The sequence below is a fragment of the Sinocyclocheilus rhinocerous genome, unplaced genomic scaffold, assembly GCF_001515625.1.
Source record: "Sinocyclocheilus rhinocerous isolate Xijiao unplaced genomic scaffold, SAMN03320098_v1.1 scaffold892, whole genome shotgun sequence".
Lineage (NCBI taxonomy): Eukaryota > Metazoa > Chordata > Actinopteri > Cypriniformes > Cyprinidae > Sinocyclocheilus > Sinocyclocheilus rhinocerous.
Window position 1 is genome coordinate 534882 of NW_015642825.1, and position 20899 is coordinate 555780.

The window sequence follows — 20899 nt, forward strand, 5'->3', positions numbered from 1 at the left end:
CTCATTTGTAAGTCGCTTTGGATAAAGCTAAATGACTAAATGTAAATAATGTAAATATTTCAATCCAAGAAAATACATTCATGTATTGTCACATTTGAAGAAAAACTTTATTTGTTGTCTATAACATGTATGAACACATGAACACATTTAAATACAAATTCAGTTATTATTATTATTGTTAAATTATTATTATTAGTTATTATTAAATCATTGTTAATGTGATCTCTTGGCTATTCCATCCACATTTGTATTTAGCCTAAATGTAGGGTATACTGTAAGATTGGAAATGTATTTTCTTGGCCCTGAAATACAATTTGAAATATATTTTGGTTTATGAGGGTTGAAATAAAATATATTTTCTATTTCAAAAATATATTTCATTGAGCTTCACTGTTTGCAACATTCAATTCACAATTTGTTGATTTGCAGCTTGAAATAAAGAAAGACATTTCAACAGCTGTATTTATAACATCCAAGTGAAAGATATAATACCAACATGTCAGGAAAAAAACAGAATGTTATTATTAAATCATTGTTAATGTGATCTCTTGGCTATTCCATCCACATTTGTATTTAGCCTAAATGTAGGGTATACTGTAAGATTGGAAATGTATTTTCTTGGCCCTGAAATACAATTTGAAATATATTTTGGTTTATGAGGGTTGAAATAAAATATATTTTCTATTTCAAAAATATATTTCATTGAGCTTCACTGTTTACAATATATATTTGACTTTTATTTAAAATGTATTTTTGTCAAAAAAATGATAAAAAATAATATGTAATATATTATATTATATAATATCATATATATACAGTATATAATATATATATATATATATATATATTTTTTTTTGGCGGAATATATATATATATGTCCTCTGTAATGGGAGCGCTTGAGGTTTATTTCTGATGATGGCCCGTCAGGTCCAGAAGGCAAACAGGACCTTAGACGGCTTGCCTAGAGGTCAGGCAGAATGTCACAACATCACAGATGCCACACTGATGACAGGCCGTTCTTAATGGACGTGCACAACACTATCAGGTCACCGCCGAACTGAAGCGGGCTGAAGTGGCTTGATGTTCTTCTCATCATGCTGGAGTATCAGCATCCAGTGGCATGTTCAGTCATTCATTCAATCATGTACAGTGGCTTCTTGTCTTATGGTGTCATCAAAGGACAATGCATTTCTCAATGGATAATGACACGCGGCACATATAATAACCTGCCGAACCAGAGCAGAAGCAGAATGAGAGCACAGGTGCACTGCAGATGGATGGTAAAGACATTTGGCAGGGGACCACCTGCTACTGAAACAGCTAACATTTGGTTTCCCAAATTAGATTCAAGGCATTCAGACAAGGATAATTAAGTTGATCCAATGTGACAGATTTTCGACTTTGTTTCGTAGCAGGGGTTGACTATTTTGATCCATGGGATTTTTTTTAACCTTTTGAAACAAATCTATCTCTTGTATTTGTCACAAATATTTTGTTTGTACATCTTTTTTCTCTGGTTTGCAATAATATGAATATAAAATAAAATAAGATATCATACATCTGTCTATAAACAGTGACCGATTTCTTTCATTGTTTTGTAAATATTTTTCTCTGATTGCATTGCTATGAATTATACACGAGCAGTATAATACAAGCCCAATGTATATTAAAACACATGCAAATTGTTGAGTCATATATCTATACAATTATTGATTTTAATACTGTGTACTGCATATTGTTTAAAGGGTGTATCATATTTCTATCTATCTCTCTATCTATCTATTCTAACCTATCATGGAAGTAAAACAACAGAAATTGGGGGGGAAATTTCATTATGAAATAAATGTTTTTCTCTAGTTCACGTTGGCTATTATTGGCACCCAATTATTGCAGCGTCCTTTTCCCAAGATAACAGCTCTGAGTTTTCTCCTATAATGCCTGATGAGTTTGGAGAACACCTGACAAGAGATCCCGTTCCATGCTTCTTCTCTTCAGTTTCAGTCTCCCCACTCATTTTCTACAGGGTTCAGGTCAGGGAACTGGGACGGCCATGGCAGAAGCTTCATTTTGTGATCAGTGACACATTTTTGTGTTGATTTTGATGTTTGTTTTGGATCATTGTCCTGATGGAAGATCCAACCACGACCCATTTATAAGATTTCTAACAGAAGCAGTCAGGTTTCCATGATCCATGATGCTATGTATCTGCACAAGATATCCAGGACCTCCTGCAGAAAAATAGGCCCACTGGATTTACAAGCCTGCTTCGACTGCACTGATTGGAGTGTTTTTGAAGCTGCTGCCACCGATCTGGAAAAGCTCACAGAGACTGTAACAAATGCTTACCGAGCAAACAGGTCTGTGGATGATGCAGTCAACATGGGACTGCATTATATCCTACAACATCTAGACAAACCAGGGACTTATGAGAGGATCCTGTTTGTGGACTTCAGTTCGGCTTTCAATAGAATCATCCCAGCACTCCTCCAGACCAAACTAACCCAGTTCTCTGTTCCTAGCTCTATCTGTCAATGGACCACCAGCTTTCTGACAGCTTTTCTGGCAACAGCAAGTGAGACTGGGGAAAATCATGTCAAACAGCCGCACCATCAGCACTGGCGCCCCCCAGGGATGTGTTCTCTCCCCACTGCTCTTGTGTAAATTGTGTATCATCTATAGTGGCAAAGTTTTATTTTTCGAGAGTAAACCTGTACAATTTGATCTCTGGGAACTGTTTTAACCCAGCAGGCACCGGACGTCTATGTAACGTCAGGTTGACGTTGGACATGAAGTCAGACAGATGTTGCATTTTGTTTGAAAATGAAAATCGGGTTGACGTCAATTTGACGTTGACTTAACATTGGATTTTGGTTACACAACCTAAAAACAACAAAATATCAACGTCAGCTGACGTCGGTATTGGACATCAATTTAACATTGACATTAGACGTTGAATTTACATTGAATTTTGGTCACCCGTCGTCGCAACCGAAATTTAACCAAATATCAACGTCTTATGATGTTGTGTGCCTGCTGGGAACCTTTTGTGCCAAACACAAGTGTGGCTTTTAACCTTAAAAAATGTTGTTGTTCAGGTTGGTCTTGCACAGCCGGCTCTTCGTTAAACATTCTGAGAGCTGCATAACCTCACACGGTGCACATATTGATATAACCATAATTAACACAACATCAGAAGCAGGACAAACAGAAGGTGCTGTAGTATCCCAGAAATGTCAACGAGGAAGATACAAACAACAGACTGACATCCCCCAGCATGAAAAATTAAATGACACTACTCAGAGCTACCTTAACAGTGTTAAGATTTACTGTTGCTCTCTCTCTCTGGCCTGCACAACACTGCAAAGATTTTAATACTGGAATCATTACAAGTTGCTGTAGTAGTTACAAAAGTCAATTCTGCATCCAGCTGAGCAAGAAAAGTATGCCGACATGTGTGTGGGCAATTTTGATAAATGTAAACTCTTAGAAATAATGGCAGGAAACAATAGCCATATAATCAGCCCATGAATAATTGATGGTCTGTAATGGAAGCCTGTAAACACCCATAGACTCATTCCCACAGAACTCAGACGACTAGATTACTTCAAACTGCAGAGAAAGCACAAATCTGAAAGAATGATCGGAAACAAACAGTCGAATGAGAAATGAAATGAGAAAAGTAATGGATTACCGTTATTAAGAGCCAGCGATAAACTTTGTGTAAAACACAAAATTAGAGAAGAAAGGCTTATGAGCTGGTTTTGTGTTGCCATACAAACTGTGCCCTCTGCTGGCCAGATCTTCCCTTTTTCTATCAGAAAAGAGGCCAAAGAATCACAAACACCCAGCAAGGGCCCATTAAAGCTTTTGCAATTACTCTCCAGCCCGTCACAAACACTCAACCTTACAGCAGCCAAAGACTCATACTGAGTTCTGTCAGGTCGTTAACCTAATCTAACAAACTGATTACTAGAAAAGCATGCATGGAGCACTTCAATGAGCACCGAAGACCACTGATATGAAACTACAGGAGATCACAAACATAAAAAGAAAATAAATGTATCTTTTAAAGAATCTCTAAAAAAACCAAAACCTCCCATATTTCCGCGGACTTACAAAACAGATAAAAAATTCATGCACCCTTAAAAAATTTAAGTGAACGTCCTGAACTTGTGCAGAAACGCAGAGCCAATATTAATGAATAATTTAGCCGTGAGATGTTAACGGGACTTTGGGGTTTAAGGGATGTGTGAAACTGAAATCCCATAGATTTAAAACAGATGTCTGGATTGTTTCATTGCAGGGTAAAGCAGGAGATGATTTATGCGCTGACTAAGGCTGCAGTCACCACCATCATCATTAGGCATGTCTTGTCTTATCTGTCAATAGATCCACTGCTCATTTATCTGTCTGACTGAAGACAGATTACTGTTCATGTAAGACGAAAAAAAAAAGAGACAAGTTTCCCGATGGGGTTGCTTTTATGAAAAACTTAAATAACTAATGAAATTATAAGGCAATGCTATATTTAAAACATGATTCAATTGCTTTTTCCACCACTAGAGGGCGCGAGTATTACTTTAAAATGAACTTGGACCTTGCAATTTTCTATATAACTCATTCAGCTATTGATCTCTGTGTCTTATTTATAGTGTATGGCACATTCCACAATTATGGTAAACTTTGGTTTTATACCAGTACAGGCACAAATCCAGTTTTGTTGTGGGATTTATTTTATAAACTATTATCTAAAATAATACTGCCCAAGCATGAAAAACAGCTAGCTGTCAAAACTTCATCCTTGATTTCGGCCTGTCCCAACTCAAAGGTGGATCCCAAAAATAAATAAAAATAAAATAAAATCATACATATGTTGATAAAATCAACATAATTGTCTAAATGTCATGACATTGATATTTCGATTATCTGTTTAATTTATATTCACTAGTAAATGACTTTCTACAGCCTGATGGGTACACAAGTAAATAATCTCTTAATTATTTTCCATTCAAACCATTCCATTCAGCAAAAAAAACAAAAACAGGCTATAAGTTTATCAGTAACTACAAACCAGCATTTTGGCACCAAACTAACTAACTTTTATTGAGTGACGGCTTAAAAACAGCCCTGTTCCTCATTCTTAAATAGCTATTTTATAAATATTTCACAAATTGTCCATTTCATTTTAATGTTTATTTAATCTTTACTGTAAATTTGAATGTATTTCAAAATCACACAAAACTGAATTTGGACAAATGTTGCTAACAGGGTAAAAAAAAAAGTCAGATTCTATTAAAAAATTTTTTTACAGAAAATAAAACAGCTCAAATAATATTTTAAATAAATGCAAAATAAATGCATGTGGCATACATATAAATATGTCTCTCTACTGATCATTTAATTGATATAGTTTAAATTATACAGGTGCACAGTTGCAATGAAAGCATTATTTCTGGCTTCAGAGGTCTTCCGTAGTGTTTTCCCTCACATTCAGAGCATTTCTGGCTGAATCTCAGTGACATTGAGCTGTAAGATGACACCTGACCGCAAACATCCAGTTTAGAGCAGCTCTCTCAATCGCCTGTGCCCTTTCCTCTCTTCTCCTATTCTTACGGGACAGCAGGTACGTGAATGTTTAACTGTATTTGAGTACAATGTTCAGTTTTATACCTCGTTTTCGCTGCGAAGGTGTTTTCGTGTCACCAGGTAGACGTGACGTCACGCGCGGCTCGTGCGATCTTGATTTCAATGAAAACTCACCTTTCGTTTCTCCTCAGGATCATAACAGCGCAAATGGTTTTGACATGTAAGCTTAGTTAAGGTAGATTATATATATATATTTTTAACAAAGCTCGTGTCTGTATTTACAGATGTCGTTCGTCTGTTGTTCACACCTAGGCTATTTGCATATTACAATGAACAGGTGTTGACGGAAGTACAGTTAAGGTAGATTATATATATTTTTTAACAAAGCTCGTGTCTGTATTTACAGATGTCGTTCGTCTGTTGTTCACACCTAGGCTATTTGCATATTACAATGAACAGGTGTTGACGGAAGTACATAGCTCGAGGTTTACAGTCAGAAATCATTATATAATAAGATGTCGTTTGCACTTTATTTTTTACAGTACGTGAGCTTACATGCACTTACAGTGTACTTATAGTGTACCTACCTAAGAACTGGTAATATAAGGTAACTATGGGGTAGGGTTAGGATTAGTACCTAGTTATTACCTAGTAATTGTAATTACTATAATAGCCTAAGGACATAGTATGTAAGAGGACTGTAAAACAAAGTGCTACCGATATGTATTTTTGGCTAAAGTAGTTCTGAATATGTTATAAAACTGTGTGTGCTGAAGGAGTGATGGAGGATCTGGCTGTTTTGGACCTGTTGGAGTGTCCTTTGTGTATGGAGCCTTTGGAGGAGTCTGCCAAGGTCATGCCGTGCCAGCACACGTTCTGCATGGCATGCCTTCAGCAGCACGAGGCTTCACACCCTCATCAGATGTGCTGTCCAGAGTGCAGAGCTGCTGTTCCAGGATCAGTGCAGGAGCTCCCTGCCAACCCGCTGCTGCTGAGACTCCTCGAGAGCCTCCAGGAACGGGGTCCGCTGGGCACACCGAGGGACAGATCCGTCAGATATATCAGCTCTGCAGTCCAGGAGGACCTTTTAAGCAGTCGCATTCAAGATCTGGCCAAAGTGGGGCAGTACACACAGGGGGTAAGAAGTACGACATGTGCTTTTGTTGCATTAGAGCGTGAATAACGATTTGAAATGCACAGACTTAAAAGCAGTCTTTGTCTTTTTGTGCAGCTGCTGTTAGTGTTTTTTTGTGACATGCACTTAAGGCTTGATTAGGCTTGTTTGCTTTTCTTTCGGAATTAAACGCTTTAATCTTTTTGGGGTTGTGATGTGAATTCGATTTATTATTATTCTGATATAGAATATGAATATTTTCCAAACTTTCTCCGGTATGTATCATATTACACCGTGTCTGTCGTCGTGCCACATCAAACAGATTTTCAAAAACGCTTTAATCTTTTTGGGGTTGTGATGTGAATTAGATTTATAATTATTCTGATATAGAATATGAATATTTTCCAAACTTTCTCCGGTATGTATCATATTACACCGTGTCTGTCGTCGTGCCACATCAAACAGATCGAGCATGATGTTTGATTTTCAACAGAGCTATAATCCTGTGCAGCGTAAATCATTATGAAATGTGTACAGTGTATTTAAATATATCAGTATGGTTTTTGTGTTGTCTTATATGGGAGGTCAGTTTGCTTAAGAGCCCCATTATCTCTGCGTGTTTAACAATGTCCATTGAAACACACTGGGCCTTGGTTTGGTTTAAGTAGGTCGGTGGACTTGAATTTCACTTGGGAAAAATGCCATTGCATTTGCAGCCACAAACATTAATGCTGTTTAAAAGTTTGGGATGCTTTTGAGCTCCGGGGAAACTTTACTTCTTTACTTTTCCCACTGCGTTTCTCATTCCACGCCTCTAATTTAGTTAACGTGCATTTGAAGTGCTGGAGAGATAATATACAATAATAAAGAGCGCTGTTAGAAGCTGTGTTATTTGCAGAAGTCACTTGTCTAAAAAAACTCTATATTTTTTTATTAATATATATTTTTGCATTAATGTTTCACTTTTCTAATATCTATTTAGCTATTCAATGTAGCTTTTTATCATTATTAAAAAGAGCATAAATTAAAAACAATACAACAGGTATACCATAATGCATTCTTCAACTGTACTTTCAGATCTGTTTTACAATTTAAACCAGGGGTCTTAAACTTATTTTATGATATGTTTTGTACAAAATTCAATGTACTTTTATTTATACTCATATGTCAGAAAAAAAAAAAAATATATATATATATATATATATAAATACGGGTCAAATACGAGACAATTACACTTTTGTAATTAAATTTACAAAAGTGATTTATTTATATACATAGAAAGCATATTAAATGCAAATAAAGTGTCTACTTTAATGTTTAGAATACCATTGTCAAAATAAACGGTCAAAATATGGGTGAAATAATGTATAACAGATACTGTATATTTATATAAAAATGAAACAACGTGCTAATTCTGACCTGTACTTATTAAAATATATAAAAGAATAAGTGATTATATTTTAAATGTTTAAAAACTTCTTGCAGAGTAAAATGTAGTGGTTTGAAGGATAGGTTTAGTAGGTTTGGTAAAGATTTAAAATGATAATGAATTAGTTTTTGGGGGCTGAACTGTGATCCTTAAATAGAGTCTTTTAATGTCATCTAATGTTTCTTGTTCTTAATCTGCCTGACGAGATTTTTTTTGGTATATGAACTATTGTTAAACTGAATGACATTATAGTGGGTGTCTGCTGTAAATCAAGGTAAACATGCATGTATGATAGACATTGTTTTTGTCTCAGAAAAAATAAATTATACAGAATACATTCTAATATTTGGTGGAAAAATTTAAGCTGTATTAAACTTTTATTGTTTTGATTTTTGAAAACCCCTTTGTACATCGAAAGCTGAATTTTTGTAATAATTCAAGTGATATATCTTTTTTTTTGTGCATTACAGTATGTATTTAATTGTCATGAAAATAATGGCACAATGTAAAAATATAATGGTCCTAGAATGGCTTCATTATTTTTATTTGAGTTATGATCAGGATAAGTTCTTGACAGTCTTCCCTATGCATTTTTTATTTGTTTCAGGTGCAAGCTCAAGCTTTATATGATTTCCAGGGTAACGCACCTGGAGAGCTGACGATGAAGTCAGGTGGCATCATTCATCTGCGCTGGAGAGTAGATGATAACTGGTATTATGGCGAAGGCAAAGACAGCAGCGGTCTGGTTCCAGTGGATGTGGTGCGGGTCATAAGTGCGCAGCCGCAGCCGCTGGCCCTCTGCAGAGCACTTTATGACTTCAATGCTAACAATCTGGATACGGACGACAGCAAGGAATGCTTAACCTTCTTCAAGGTTCGTCTCTGTGCTTTATCTGTGCTTTATATGCATTTCAGTTGATTTCTTCTTCTTTAATCAATGTACTGCCACAATTCAGTTGGGTTGGTAAAGTGGCCACAAAAAGTATTTGTACACTTAAAGGGTTAGTTCACTCAAAAATTTAAATTTAGTAATTAATTACTCACCCTCGTGTCGTTCCAAACCCGTAAGACCTTCGTTCATCTTCGGAACACAATTTAAGATATTTTTGATGAAATCCGAGAGCTCTCTGACTCTCCCATAGACAGGAAGGTAACGACCACGTTCAAGGTCCAGAAAAGTACCAAGATGATCGACAAAGTAGTCCGTGTGACATCAGTGGTTCAACTGTAAAGTTACAAAGCTACGAGAAAATAACTTTATTCCGACTTTATTCTACTGATACGAAAATGTGGAATAAAGTCGTTATTTTTGTTTTCTTTGCGCACGTCCACAAGTGACGCAGTATCGGTAGAATAAAGTCGGAATAAAGTTATTTTTGTTTTCTTTGCGCAAAAAAGTATTCTCGTAGCTTCGTAACTTTACAGTTGAACCACTGATGTCACACGGACTACTTTGTCGATCATCTTGGTACTTTTCTGGACCTTGAACGTGGTAGTTACCTTGCTGTCTATGGGAGGATCAGAGAGCCCTCAGATTTCATCAAAAATATCTTAAATTGTGTTCCGAAGATGAACGAAGGTCTTACGGGCTTTGAACAACACGAGGGTGAGTAATTAATGACATAATTTTCATTCTTGGGTGAACTAACCCTTTAAGCGATCAAAAATGTGTTTGCATTAACAAAACATCAAAGCAAGTGCCATCTGCTCAATAATGCTAGACTGCACTTTTCTAAGCTATATTTGCGATGACCTTTGCAACTACTTTAACAGCCACAAAATATGGAAGCCCGTTTCTGCCACAGAATTAAAACATGTAAATGTAAAGTTTTTCTCACAATTCAATTTCTGAGTTTATATCTCACAATTCGAATTTTGTTTCTCGTAATTCTGTGAAAAAAGTCAGAATTGTGAGATATAAATTCAGAATTCTAACTTTTTTCTCTGAATTCTGAGTTTACATCTTGAAATTCTGTTTTTTTTTTTTTTAAATGTCATTGTGACTTTTATAGAAAAAGTCTGAAGTGTGAGATTTAAAAAAATCATAAAAATTACCTTTATTATTATTATTATTATTATTATTATTTTAATTCCAAAACAGAAACGGCATTTCTTGGAGCATTGATTGGAGCATAAGAAACAAATGGGATTATTTTTATTTATTTTTTTATTTAGTGTCACTTTAATTATATTCCTAGATTTGTATGTGTGAGTGAAGTGTCTAAATACTTTTTGGGGTCATTGTATGTTGAACATAAGCATGTTTAGTATTACTTGCCTCATTTTTGTGATTCAGTGTGGAACCTGGGAAGCAAATAAAGCTCTCTTCTTTGGGCTCTGTGATGTAGCAGTATTGTTAGTCACACCGCAGGACTTGAATTATATAACAGTTCTGACTCAGGCACAGCATCCATTAAAGGAGATTTTCCTGGAGTGTTTATATTTTTTCTGAGAGCAGATGGTCCAAATAGGTCTGGAGCCGAGTAAAGGGTGTAATAAGCCTGCAGCTTAGAGGGATTCAAGCCGGGTAAACGTCTTCAGGGACGTCCTGCACCCACAGCGGCCTAACACATGCCTATCTCTCTTTCCCCCCGCAGGGAGACAGCATTACTCTTATTAAACAAGTGAATGAAAATTGGGTCGAGGGTAAACTTGGAGACAAAGTTGGGATTTTTCCTTTGGAGCTCACAGAGGTAAGACAACAGGCTTTTATTCTCGATTTCAAAACACGGTGAATCTCCCAAAGAAATGTCCAGATAATCATAAAATAATAAAACAAGAATTCATATTTTGCATAAAGTAAAAAGTCTATTTTAAAATTTTCACTGCATTGCAAAAATATTGGACAATGTTTTTTTTATTATTATTTTAAAATGAGCATAAATAAAAGACAGTGCAACCATAATGCATACTTTGAACTGTACATTCGAATCTGTTTAGCAATTTAAACCAGGAGTCTTCAACCTTTTTTTATTTGTATGAAAATAAGCATTGCACTTTAATAATAGCTTGCACAAAGTATACAATATTACTGTATTTACATCAGTGTTATTTTAGTATCACTGAGATACTATTTAGTTTTCTCGTTAATACTGAATATTTGATTTTTTGTAATATTTTAGTTAAAATTGTTAGCAATTTTGTGTCTTTTGTTATTTTTGTAGTTTTTAATCATTTCAGTTTTAGTTATTTTAGTACATCAAGTTAACCTGAAAATGAAACTGAGAAATGTTGCCTTGAAAACTAGCTGAAATAAATTGTTAAATAAGTTGTTTTATATTTTATTTCACTTATTTCAAGTAATGAAAATGTTTTTTTTAATGGTTTTAGTTAACTACAATAACCCTGATTCACATACTTTGTTGTGATGCTTACATTACATTGAAAATGCCTGAAATATTTATTATTGATGTGCATATAGTTGTACATAACATTTTGAGTTTACAAATAAATTGTAATAAATCCACTAATAAAATAAATAAAAAATAAATAATCCCATTTGCTTCTTATGCTCCAAACAATGTAATGATTAAATGCAATAGTGAACTTCTGAACTTTAGTTTTTTTAACTTGAGCTTTGGCTGAAGTTCACTTAATATTGTATTTTTGCTTATTGCATATTTTCATATTTTCGTTAACCAAAAGTTCAGATCAAAAAGTAATTGGCAGACACCTGCAGTGCCGCCACAGACCGAAGACCCCTGATTTAAGCAACTACAGTAATGAGAAAATGATTAGACCACTGAGAATGGAGGATATTTGCTTAATTGTCGTGAAAATAATGTCACAGCAAAAATGTAATGATCCTAAAAATAGGCTTCTTTGTGCAAAATATCATTCTTTTGATTTTGAAATTAAAACCCAGATATTTTTTACTATTTTGCACTTTCTAAGCCTTTATGCAATAATAATCAAAAATGATTTCACTCATAAATTACAGTGTGACGTGAAATCTTCGTCATTGCTTGCCAATCTTTTTAATGTCCCCTAATCGTGTCTCTGTTTAATGTCACAGTTAAATTCAGAACAATAGGCCCTTATCACTTAGTGCTGATGGTGGCGGTAGCTACTTACGGAGCATGATAACGAGCTTTTAGTGAGCTTGCTATCTGTGACGCTGCAGTCCTGTGACTGATGTGCATTCTTCCACCACTGCTGCTCCAGTGAACTTCATGTGCCAGCGGATAATCAAGCTCCAGATAGGAATGCTGTATCTGAGGTTAGGCAGATAAAACAGCCAGCCTCGCTCTCAACACCGGTCGGGCATCTCAGCGGTGAGCAGCCAGGCGTGAAGGCACAGTAATGCTTTCTTTTACTTCGGTGGCAGAGCAGCACATCATGGGAACAGAGAGGGGGAGCGTCACTTCTCCTGCCCACATGTGCTGCACCAGTCCATCGTAACGACGCGCTCCTCAGATCGGCAGCTCCAGCTGCCACTTACACAGGAAGTTTAGGGCGAGCAGGTGGGACTAATAGCACTTTTCTTTCTGACAAACTCAGACGCAGCAGGTAGAGGGGCTTATGCAACCCAGCATGGCTTTATTGTGCATCTCGGCTTCTTTTTAAACTGCTTTGTGTTTTCCCGTTGCAGCCGAATCCGGCGGCGTACGAGCTTCTGGAAAAACGCAAAAGGAGAGACTCGGTGGAATCGCACCCACGGAGCGGCGGCAGGGTCAACGCCGATGCTTGCGTCCCCAGGCGGATCGCTGGAGCATCTCACAAGTCGGCCAGGCCTCCAAATGTCAGTCTGCTGAACAGCCTGAACTATCCTCCCTTCAGCCAGAGCCAGCAGCCGCTTCACATCAGCTCCAGCACACAGCCGTCCTCCAGCAAGACACCACAACTCGCCACATTTAACAAGCCACGTCTGAGGAGCTCTCACAGAAACTTGCCTAAGGTGAGCAGCCCCTGTTTGTTTGTGAAGGAATTATGATTGGCTGTTTATTTGCTATGCAGACATGCGATTAGTTAGCCATGCATTTTTTTTAGCCATGCATGTGTTTTTTCATTCAGTGCAGTGATTTAGCTACACTAAATTATAAATGGTGAGTTTAACATCCTATTTGGATTCGATGAGTCAGAGATGTGTTTGTATAGACACGGAACTAGTATTATAATATCTTATGTGTCTGTGATGCAAATGTGCCCGCTTCACAAGATTGTGTCGGTGTCACACGTTTGATTTTATTAGAAACAATGCACTGAAATCACCTAAAACGAGCTGTTCCTTCTTGCATTTTCTTGACTTTTCCCTCAAAAACAGGTGTAAATATTTCTCTCCTCTGTCAGCATGAGATGTTTTCCTGTGTGAGAGGAAGCCAGTGTGTTTGAGAGCTAAAAATGCCCCATTCTCTGTTATCAAGCTCATGACTCATATAGGGTTACATAACACTTTCCTCTTATCTGGTTGAAAGGCTCATTCCTCTCCACTGAGCGGTGACTCTCTCTCTCCTCCTGCCATCAGCTGGGTCATTAATAGAAGGCGAGGAGAACATCACATCACGGAGAGACGAGTCACTCATATTACAACCTACCCAGGGGCCAGTTAACACTGGATTCTGTGCATTATTTGTGTTTTTTTCTTCAGATTGTGCAACACTCTGAAGCCACAGGAAACATGCCCACTGTTTCTGACTCAGCAGTGTCTTTCTGATGGGAAAGAAAATATTTAAAGCAATAGTTCACCCAAAAATAAAAATTATGTCATTATTTACTCATCGCCGGTGCAAACCCATCATGAGCATCTTACTTTAATGGAACACAAAAGAAGATTTTGCAGAAGGTGCTGTAGAGGTGTGTGATATTGACAAAAAATTATATCTCTATATTTATTGAGATTTTACGATAACTATAATTAAACAATATTTGTCGGAGCGTGTTTTAATACTGGTACCTTGGCTGGTTTAGGCCTGTTATGGATAAATAAATATGACACTAAAACTGCCAGTAGGTGGCGACAAGTTCCTGTCTTAATGAGTGATTCATTGGATCATGCATTCATAAAATTCATTCAAAACAGCTGATTCATTTAGAAACAACAGTCTTTACTAATAGATCATTGAATCATTGATTCGTTCACAAACAGATTCATTCAAGAAGGAAACACTCTGAGACGGACAAATATTCTGATCCGGCTTTGATTGAAACTATTTTTGTGGGCGAAACAGAAAAAACATGTAAAATGTAACTCGCTCAATTAAATTCATGTTTGTTGAATTTACGGTTGTGTAAAATTAATATCACATTTGCGATTTGCTCATGCGCTAATATTTAGGAAAATGGCTGTTGCTTGTGTGATATTATTAACTATATAAATATAAAAGACATAAAACACACACTGGGATGTTTTTTGCTTTCATAACTTGAATTATAGTGTCATTCTAACTGCATCCTAATAGGCTTCATCGCACAGTGAATGCTTTTGGATTCTCAAATGACTTGAAAAGTGTAAAGAATATAAAGCCTCTACAGGAAGAAAGCAGACATCGAACTGATTATAAACGTAAATGAAGTTGTAAATAATATATGATGTCTTTCTACTCCAAATTTCAAGTTTAATTCAATGTGCCATTTATTTGTAATTATTTATGAAATTTACTAGCAGTTTCTGAGTGAAAAGTATTTCAAAGTAAATGCTACACCAGGATTTCAGTGCAATATACTGCGGGACCGAACTGACTCTCTTAAAGTACATGCTCTATTCTATTGTACTTATCTGGTAGTTTTAACATGCAATTTGGATCGCAGCACTTCTTATGTTACCGCCTCGCTAGGAGGAATCACCTATGCTGTATTTCTCATTTGTAAGTCGCTTTGAATAAAACATGTTAATGTATAACTCTCTAGGCCTTCTGTGTCTTCTGTGGCAGTGCTGATGTAACTAAGCTGTAATCACCTGCTCTCTCTGAGATAATTATGGGACATACTGTAGGTGTAAGTGATTAAGAGAGGCGTGGAAATTGTCAAAGTTACAGAATTCACAGATTGGTCTCTCGTTTCATCATGCTTTAATAATGCACTAATTTTAGACTGGATCTTAGCTTGTTTTATTTGCTGTTATGCAAGAGAACTACACAAAAAGACTCCTGAATTAGGCTAACATTGAAACTTTTTACAATAACCTTAATATGCCAATCCATCAGCAATCAGCCAAGATTCAAAGCAATCAGTGAGCAAATGTTCCTGATGGTCTTTTGTTTTACAGTCTTGATTATTTTGTTTTTGCTTATCTTGTTTTATTTTTGTATTTGTTTTTAGTATTTTGTTTGTTTGTTTTGTTTTTGCTTAGCTTTTTTTGTGTTGTTTTTAGTCTCTTTTTATTTAGTTTTTGCTGATCTTTTTTGCTTTGTTTTTGCCTTTTGTTTTTAGTCTTGTCTTTTGTTTAATTTTGTTTTTGTCATCTTGTTTTTTGGTTTTGGGTTGGTTTTTGTGTTTGTTTTAGTCTTTTCTTTTGTTAATTTTATTTTTGTCTTGTCTTGTTTTTTTGTTTTGCTTTGTTTTTGTCTTGTTTTTAGTCTTTTTGTTTTAGCTTGTTTTAGTTTTGCTTGGTTTTTGCCTTTTGTTTAGTCTTGTCTTTGTTTATTTTGATGTTGCTCATTTTAAGTTGTTTTTATTCTTGTGTTTTGTTTATCTTGTTTTTTTTTTCTTTGTTTTTTGTCATCTTTTTTATTTTGTTTTTGCCCGTCTTGTTTTGCTTTGTTTTTGCCTTTTGTTTAGTCTTGTCTTTTTGTTTTATTGTTTTTGTCTTGCCTTATTTTTTCATCTTGTCTTACTTTGTGTCTTTGTTTTGTTAATTAGTTATCATAAAGTTATTGAAAACTTTACTACTATTATTCAACATATGTTATCAGAAGGCTACATAAGCATGAATGTTTGGAGTTCAACAAATCTGTTCTACACTTGTACTGAAGAGATTACATTGCTGTCAGTGTCTGCGCAAAGATAAGAAAATTACCAGTTACTTTCTGACTATTACAGAGAGACAGAACAATGAATGGTGAAAGTCCGCCGACCATCACCATGGCACTGATTAACCCTCAGGCGTCCCCCCTGCCGTCAGAGAGCAAGATGTCTGCCACCCAGCAGCTCTCCATCAGTGTGTAAGTGTTTCTGGGATCATATGTATCTTTGACGATCATCTAAAAGATTTTCTTGAATTAAAGCTAAACAAGTTTAAATTTGTATATCGTTAATGTGTTTCTGAAGAATCTTTACATTGATTTTTTTTCCCTCATACATCAAAGTATGGGTTTGCGTGAGTAAATAATGGCAGTATTTTCATTTTTGAACTACTTCTTAAACCTGATGATATATTTAGGTGTGCGGCGCTGTATTCCTACACGCCTCATCACTCTGAGGAGCTGGAACTGAGGAAGGGTGAAATGGTGGGGGTTTATGGGAAATTCAAAGAGGGCTGGCTGCGTGGACTGTCTCTCAGAACAGGCAAAGTAGGGATCCTGCCGGCTAACTATGTTACACCTGTGCTCAGGTGAGCAGAAGTACAGTTCATAGTACAGATGGGTTACATACAGTAACAACGACACTTCTACAAAACATGCTTCCAATACTTTGCTTCTTAATCTCCTTACAAGCGGTGTACGATATTGACAAAAAAGTATATTTTGATATTTATTAGGATTTTTTTTTAATAACAATAATTAAACAATATATTGCTGAGTGTGTTTTTTGCGCTGGTTTAAGGTCATGGATAAATAAATATGACACTAAAACTGCCAGTAGGTGGCAGAAAGTCCCCGTTTTAATGAGTGATTCATTGAATCATTCGTTCAAACGATTCGTTCAAAACGGCTGACTCATTTAGAAACAAAGCAAGTGATTGTCTTTTTGAATGCGTCTTTGAATCATTGACTCAATCATTGATTCGTTCAAAAACATTCAAAACGCACAAATGTTCTGCTCCGGCTCTGTTTGGAACAATTTTCGTTGCCGAAACAGAAAAAAACAGACAATATTGTATCTAAAATGTAACTCAATAATAACTTCTTGTTTGCTGAACTGTTGAAACCCATACAGGGATATTTTTTGCTTTCATAACTTGAATTATAGGGTAACTTTAACTGCATTCTAATAGGCTTCATCATGCAGTGAATGCTTTTGGACTCTCAAGATGTGTTTTTGTTTGTTTTTTGCAAAGTGAATGACATACTCATAGTGTCAGCTAACATAGGCCTATCGTTAAAACAACAATTACGATATTATCGCACACCCCTACTCTGTCTGTACATTATTTAATATCTTAAACACACTGTTAAAAATATTGATGGGCTCTTCAGGTTCTTTAATGTAATTCACAGTGCATGCTTTTTAGTTCTATTTAGAACCGTTTTAGTTTTACAAGCACTTATTATCTTGATAATCAAGGTTACAGTAATATACTGACTTTCCCACAGAACATCTGCAAGGTTTCTTGAACAAACCAAACCTGCCATTCCTAATACAAGTACAGTGTCAACAAAACGCCACACCCCACACAAGCTGCAGGCTGTTGTCCTGGCCCTAGACAAAGTAACCGCAGACACTCCTTCAACTACAATGGCTTTGATGCAATCTGCCAGTCCTGGGAGAGCGCCGCAGCTGGGTGGAAAACAGGGATGGAGCACAGTGAGACGCACCCTCAACACCACACACAGGGGTGAGAGCCAACGAGCCCGACACGCTGTGACAAAATAAATCAGCTTTTAGCTGTTGCACTTGCAACTGTTCTATATGGAAAAACTAGTCCAACTTGTGTTTTATTTATACATTTTGACATTTTAAGCCAACATACACAATATGTTTTTTAAAATTTTTTTATATATATCTCTTCTGCTCACCAAGGCTGCATTTTTTTATTTAAAAAAAAATGCAGTAATATTGTAAAATATTTTTAAAATGTAAAATTACTGTATTATATTCAAATTTATTTTAAAATATAATTTATTCCTGTGATCAAAGCTGAATTTTCAGCATCATTACTCCAGTCTTCAGTGTCACACGATCCTTCAGAAATCATTCTGATATGCTGATTTGCTGCTCAAGAAACATTTCTGATTATTATTATTAATGTTAAAAACAATTTTTGCTGCTTAATATTTTTATGAAAACCATTTACCATTTAAAAGTTTAGGGGAAAAAATACTTTTATTCAGCAAGAACACAATAGATTGCTCAAATGTGACAGTAAACACATTTATAATGTTACAGAATGTTTCTGTTAATAAATGCTGTTCTTTTGAACGTTCTATTCATCAAAGAATCCTGAAAAAAAAAAAGTGTCACCGTTTCCACAAAAATATGAAGCCGCACAACTGTGAGAGTTAATAATAAAGTTTTTTGAGCATCAAATCTCAAAAAGATCATGTGACACTGAAGACTGAAGTAATGATGCTGAAAATTCAGCTTTGATCACAGAAATAAAGTACATTTTCAAATATATATATGAAAAAGTTGAAAATATTACTGTTTTTACAGTATTTTTGATCAAATAAATGCAGCCTTGATGAGCATAAGAGACTTCTTTCAATCTAAAAATACAGTACAATCATTTTCAGTTCATTTAGATTAGAACATTTATATAGGGTCATTATTCTCTCTTCATATATTTTTAGGTTTTAGCTGACACACAGAAATTAGCTTCTGCAACATTAAATATATTGTTCAGTCTGGTGGGCTGATTCATTTCTGCTCTACCTTTTGTTTAGGCTTGCCTCATCACGGAAACTACAATTCAAATTCCATCGTAAGCCTTCAGCCTCCACCTCAGGATTTGGGGCAGATCTATACTTTCGGTCGTTCACCTGTGCTTCCCAAAAAGAGAAACGGTTTGTTCTCGAACCCCATGAAGGCGCAGCATTGGGCATATGAAACCACAGCTCCCTCTGCTGGTGGATATCAAACGGTCAGCAGGGACCCGGTCCAGAAAGAGGCCACCGCAGCGCCTCAGTCCATTCTGGTCAAACCAGACGCTCATAAGCACAATACAGAGAAGGTAAAACAGCTCCTGCAAGCGTTTTAGGGCTAAGAGTTGTGATTATCTAGGATTTAATGGGATAGTTCACTCTCAAATGCTCACAGATATTCAATTGAATTACATCGGCATGTTTTGTTGTTGTTCTTTTAGCCAGTAAAGTCAGTGCGGTTCCTGACTCATGATGCTCCTCAGACATCAAAAATGGCGTCTGCAGGACAAATCTCTAGTTCCCAACCTGGTCTTTCGGCTCTGGACCACTGGAACCCTTCAGCCATCTTGGGTCGGGATGGAAGTACATTAGTTCTTAAAGACACAAAAACACTCGCACCCAGAAAGAGCGCAGGCCCGGATCATGCTTCTATGGACTGCCTCTCGCTAAATATGAAGCCAGTACTGATCAACAACCAGCCCGGCTCTAACAGGTGGGTTTTCTTGAGTGTGTCTTTAAAAGGAAGCATTGCGTTATCTGATCGAATGGCTCCTGTGTTGCAAATGAGCTAGAAATGAGTGGCAGATTTTTTTTTTCTTCCATCTTAGCAGATACAGTATTTTCTACGAGATTTATTGAGATAATTCACCGAAACTGTTTTAACCGAAAAACATTTCCTGTCAGAATCTGAAGAAGCATTTAGATATCCTGTATAGCACATCCTGGCATTTGGTGCATTCTGACCGGTGCATTCTGATCTGATTTCTTCAGATATCGAGTAATGAAAGGTTACAATGCTAAAACGGATGCAGAGCTCACGCTGACGGAAGGAGAAATAGTCGTCGTTCAGAGGCCTCGAGCGGACGGAAGGCTTTTCGTGACCCAGGAGATCAGTGGAAAAACGGGCCTTTTCCACAGCAGCGTTCTGGAAATCCTAGACAAAGTCCTTTGAGTGCCACAGTTTCTTCTGCACGTTCTTCGTCCAGTGCTGTTTATAGTCACACCGTTTTAGCCTGTTGGTTCATAGATCTAAATTAAAAGCAATATCCTGTGTACTTATGTATGACAAATCACGTCGAGTTTCTAGACACACCCACCTGGCACAAAAACCTGTAGGTTTTCCCTTCATCATTAGTCAGTTCTGACAGATAAACGTGCCTTTTTGTATGTTGAGTCACAGTTTGCACTTTTAGATGGGGTGAGAGTTGGGGGAGTTTGTTAGTTCTAGGAAACTAACGATTATCTATGACTGTTGGATCAAGGGAAGCCTAATGATGACTTACTCGGCGCACAAAATCCTGTTGTTTCAGTACAGTAATGGTGGATTTGTTTTGTTGTATAAAACGTCATCGCATCTATATCCTGACGATGCAATTCTTCAACATTCCTGTTCTCAGTCCCTTTTTTGGGGGGAATTTTGGGAAGATGGTTGAACAAATAATAATAAACAAAAAAGACTTCAGAATTTTCTACTGATGGGATTTTTGCCTTTTATTGAATTGAATTTGGTAGGACTGTTATTATTGTTTACATTAAAAAATGAAACCATTTTCTCCTTTTGCACATAAAAAACCAATCCAACAGCAGCCACTTCACATTAATCGATTGTCATATCCAGTGTTGGGGAAAGTTACTTTTAAAAGCAATGCATTACAATATTGCGTTACTCCCTAAAAAAAAGTAACCAGAGAATACAGACTGAAGCAGAACAAAAAATGTTTTATAATTCCGTGACAATGGGATAACACTGATGATAATCAGATTGAAAAAACGGATGATAAGAATACTAAGCAATTAAATGATTTTTGGATGACTGGATTACTGATCTGATCTGGATTACTTAATCCCATTCCAAAAATACTTGTAATTAGA

The 20899-nt window shown here is 36.3% G+C and overlaps 1 protein-coding gene across 1 annotated transcript; it reads left to right on the top strand.

Annotated features, from left to right (window-relative positions):
• Positions 1-6367: 6367 nt before the first annotated feature.
• Positions 6368-20513, top strand: LOC107756699 (putative E3 ubiquitin-protein ligase SH3RF2). Its single transcript, XM_016573904.1, has 10 exons — positions 6368-6724; positions 8737-9003; positions 10727-10822; positions 12721-13026; positions 16107-16228; positions 16447-16617; positions 17540-17781; positions 18830-19116; positions 19249-19520; positions 19799-20513. Exons 1-10 carry the CDS (start codon positions 6368-6370, stop codon positions 19977-19979), a joined length of 2301 nt encoding a protein of 766 aa, XP_016429390.1. The 3' UTR covers positions 19980-20513.
• Positions 20514-20899: the final 386 nt, after the last annotated feature.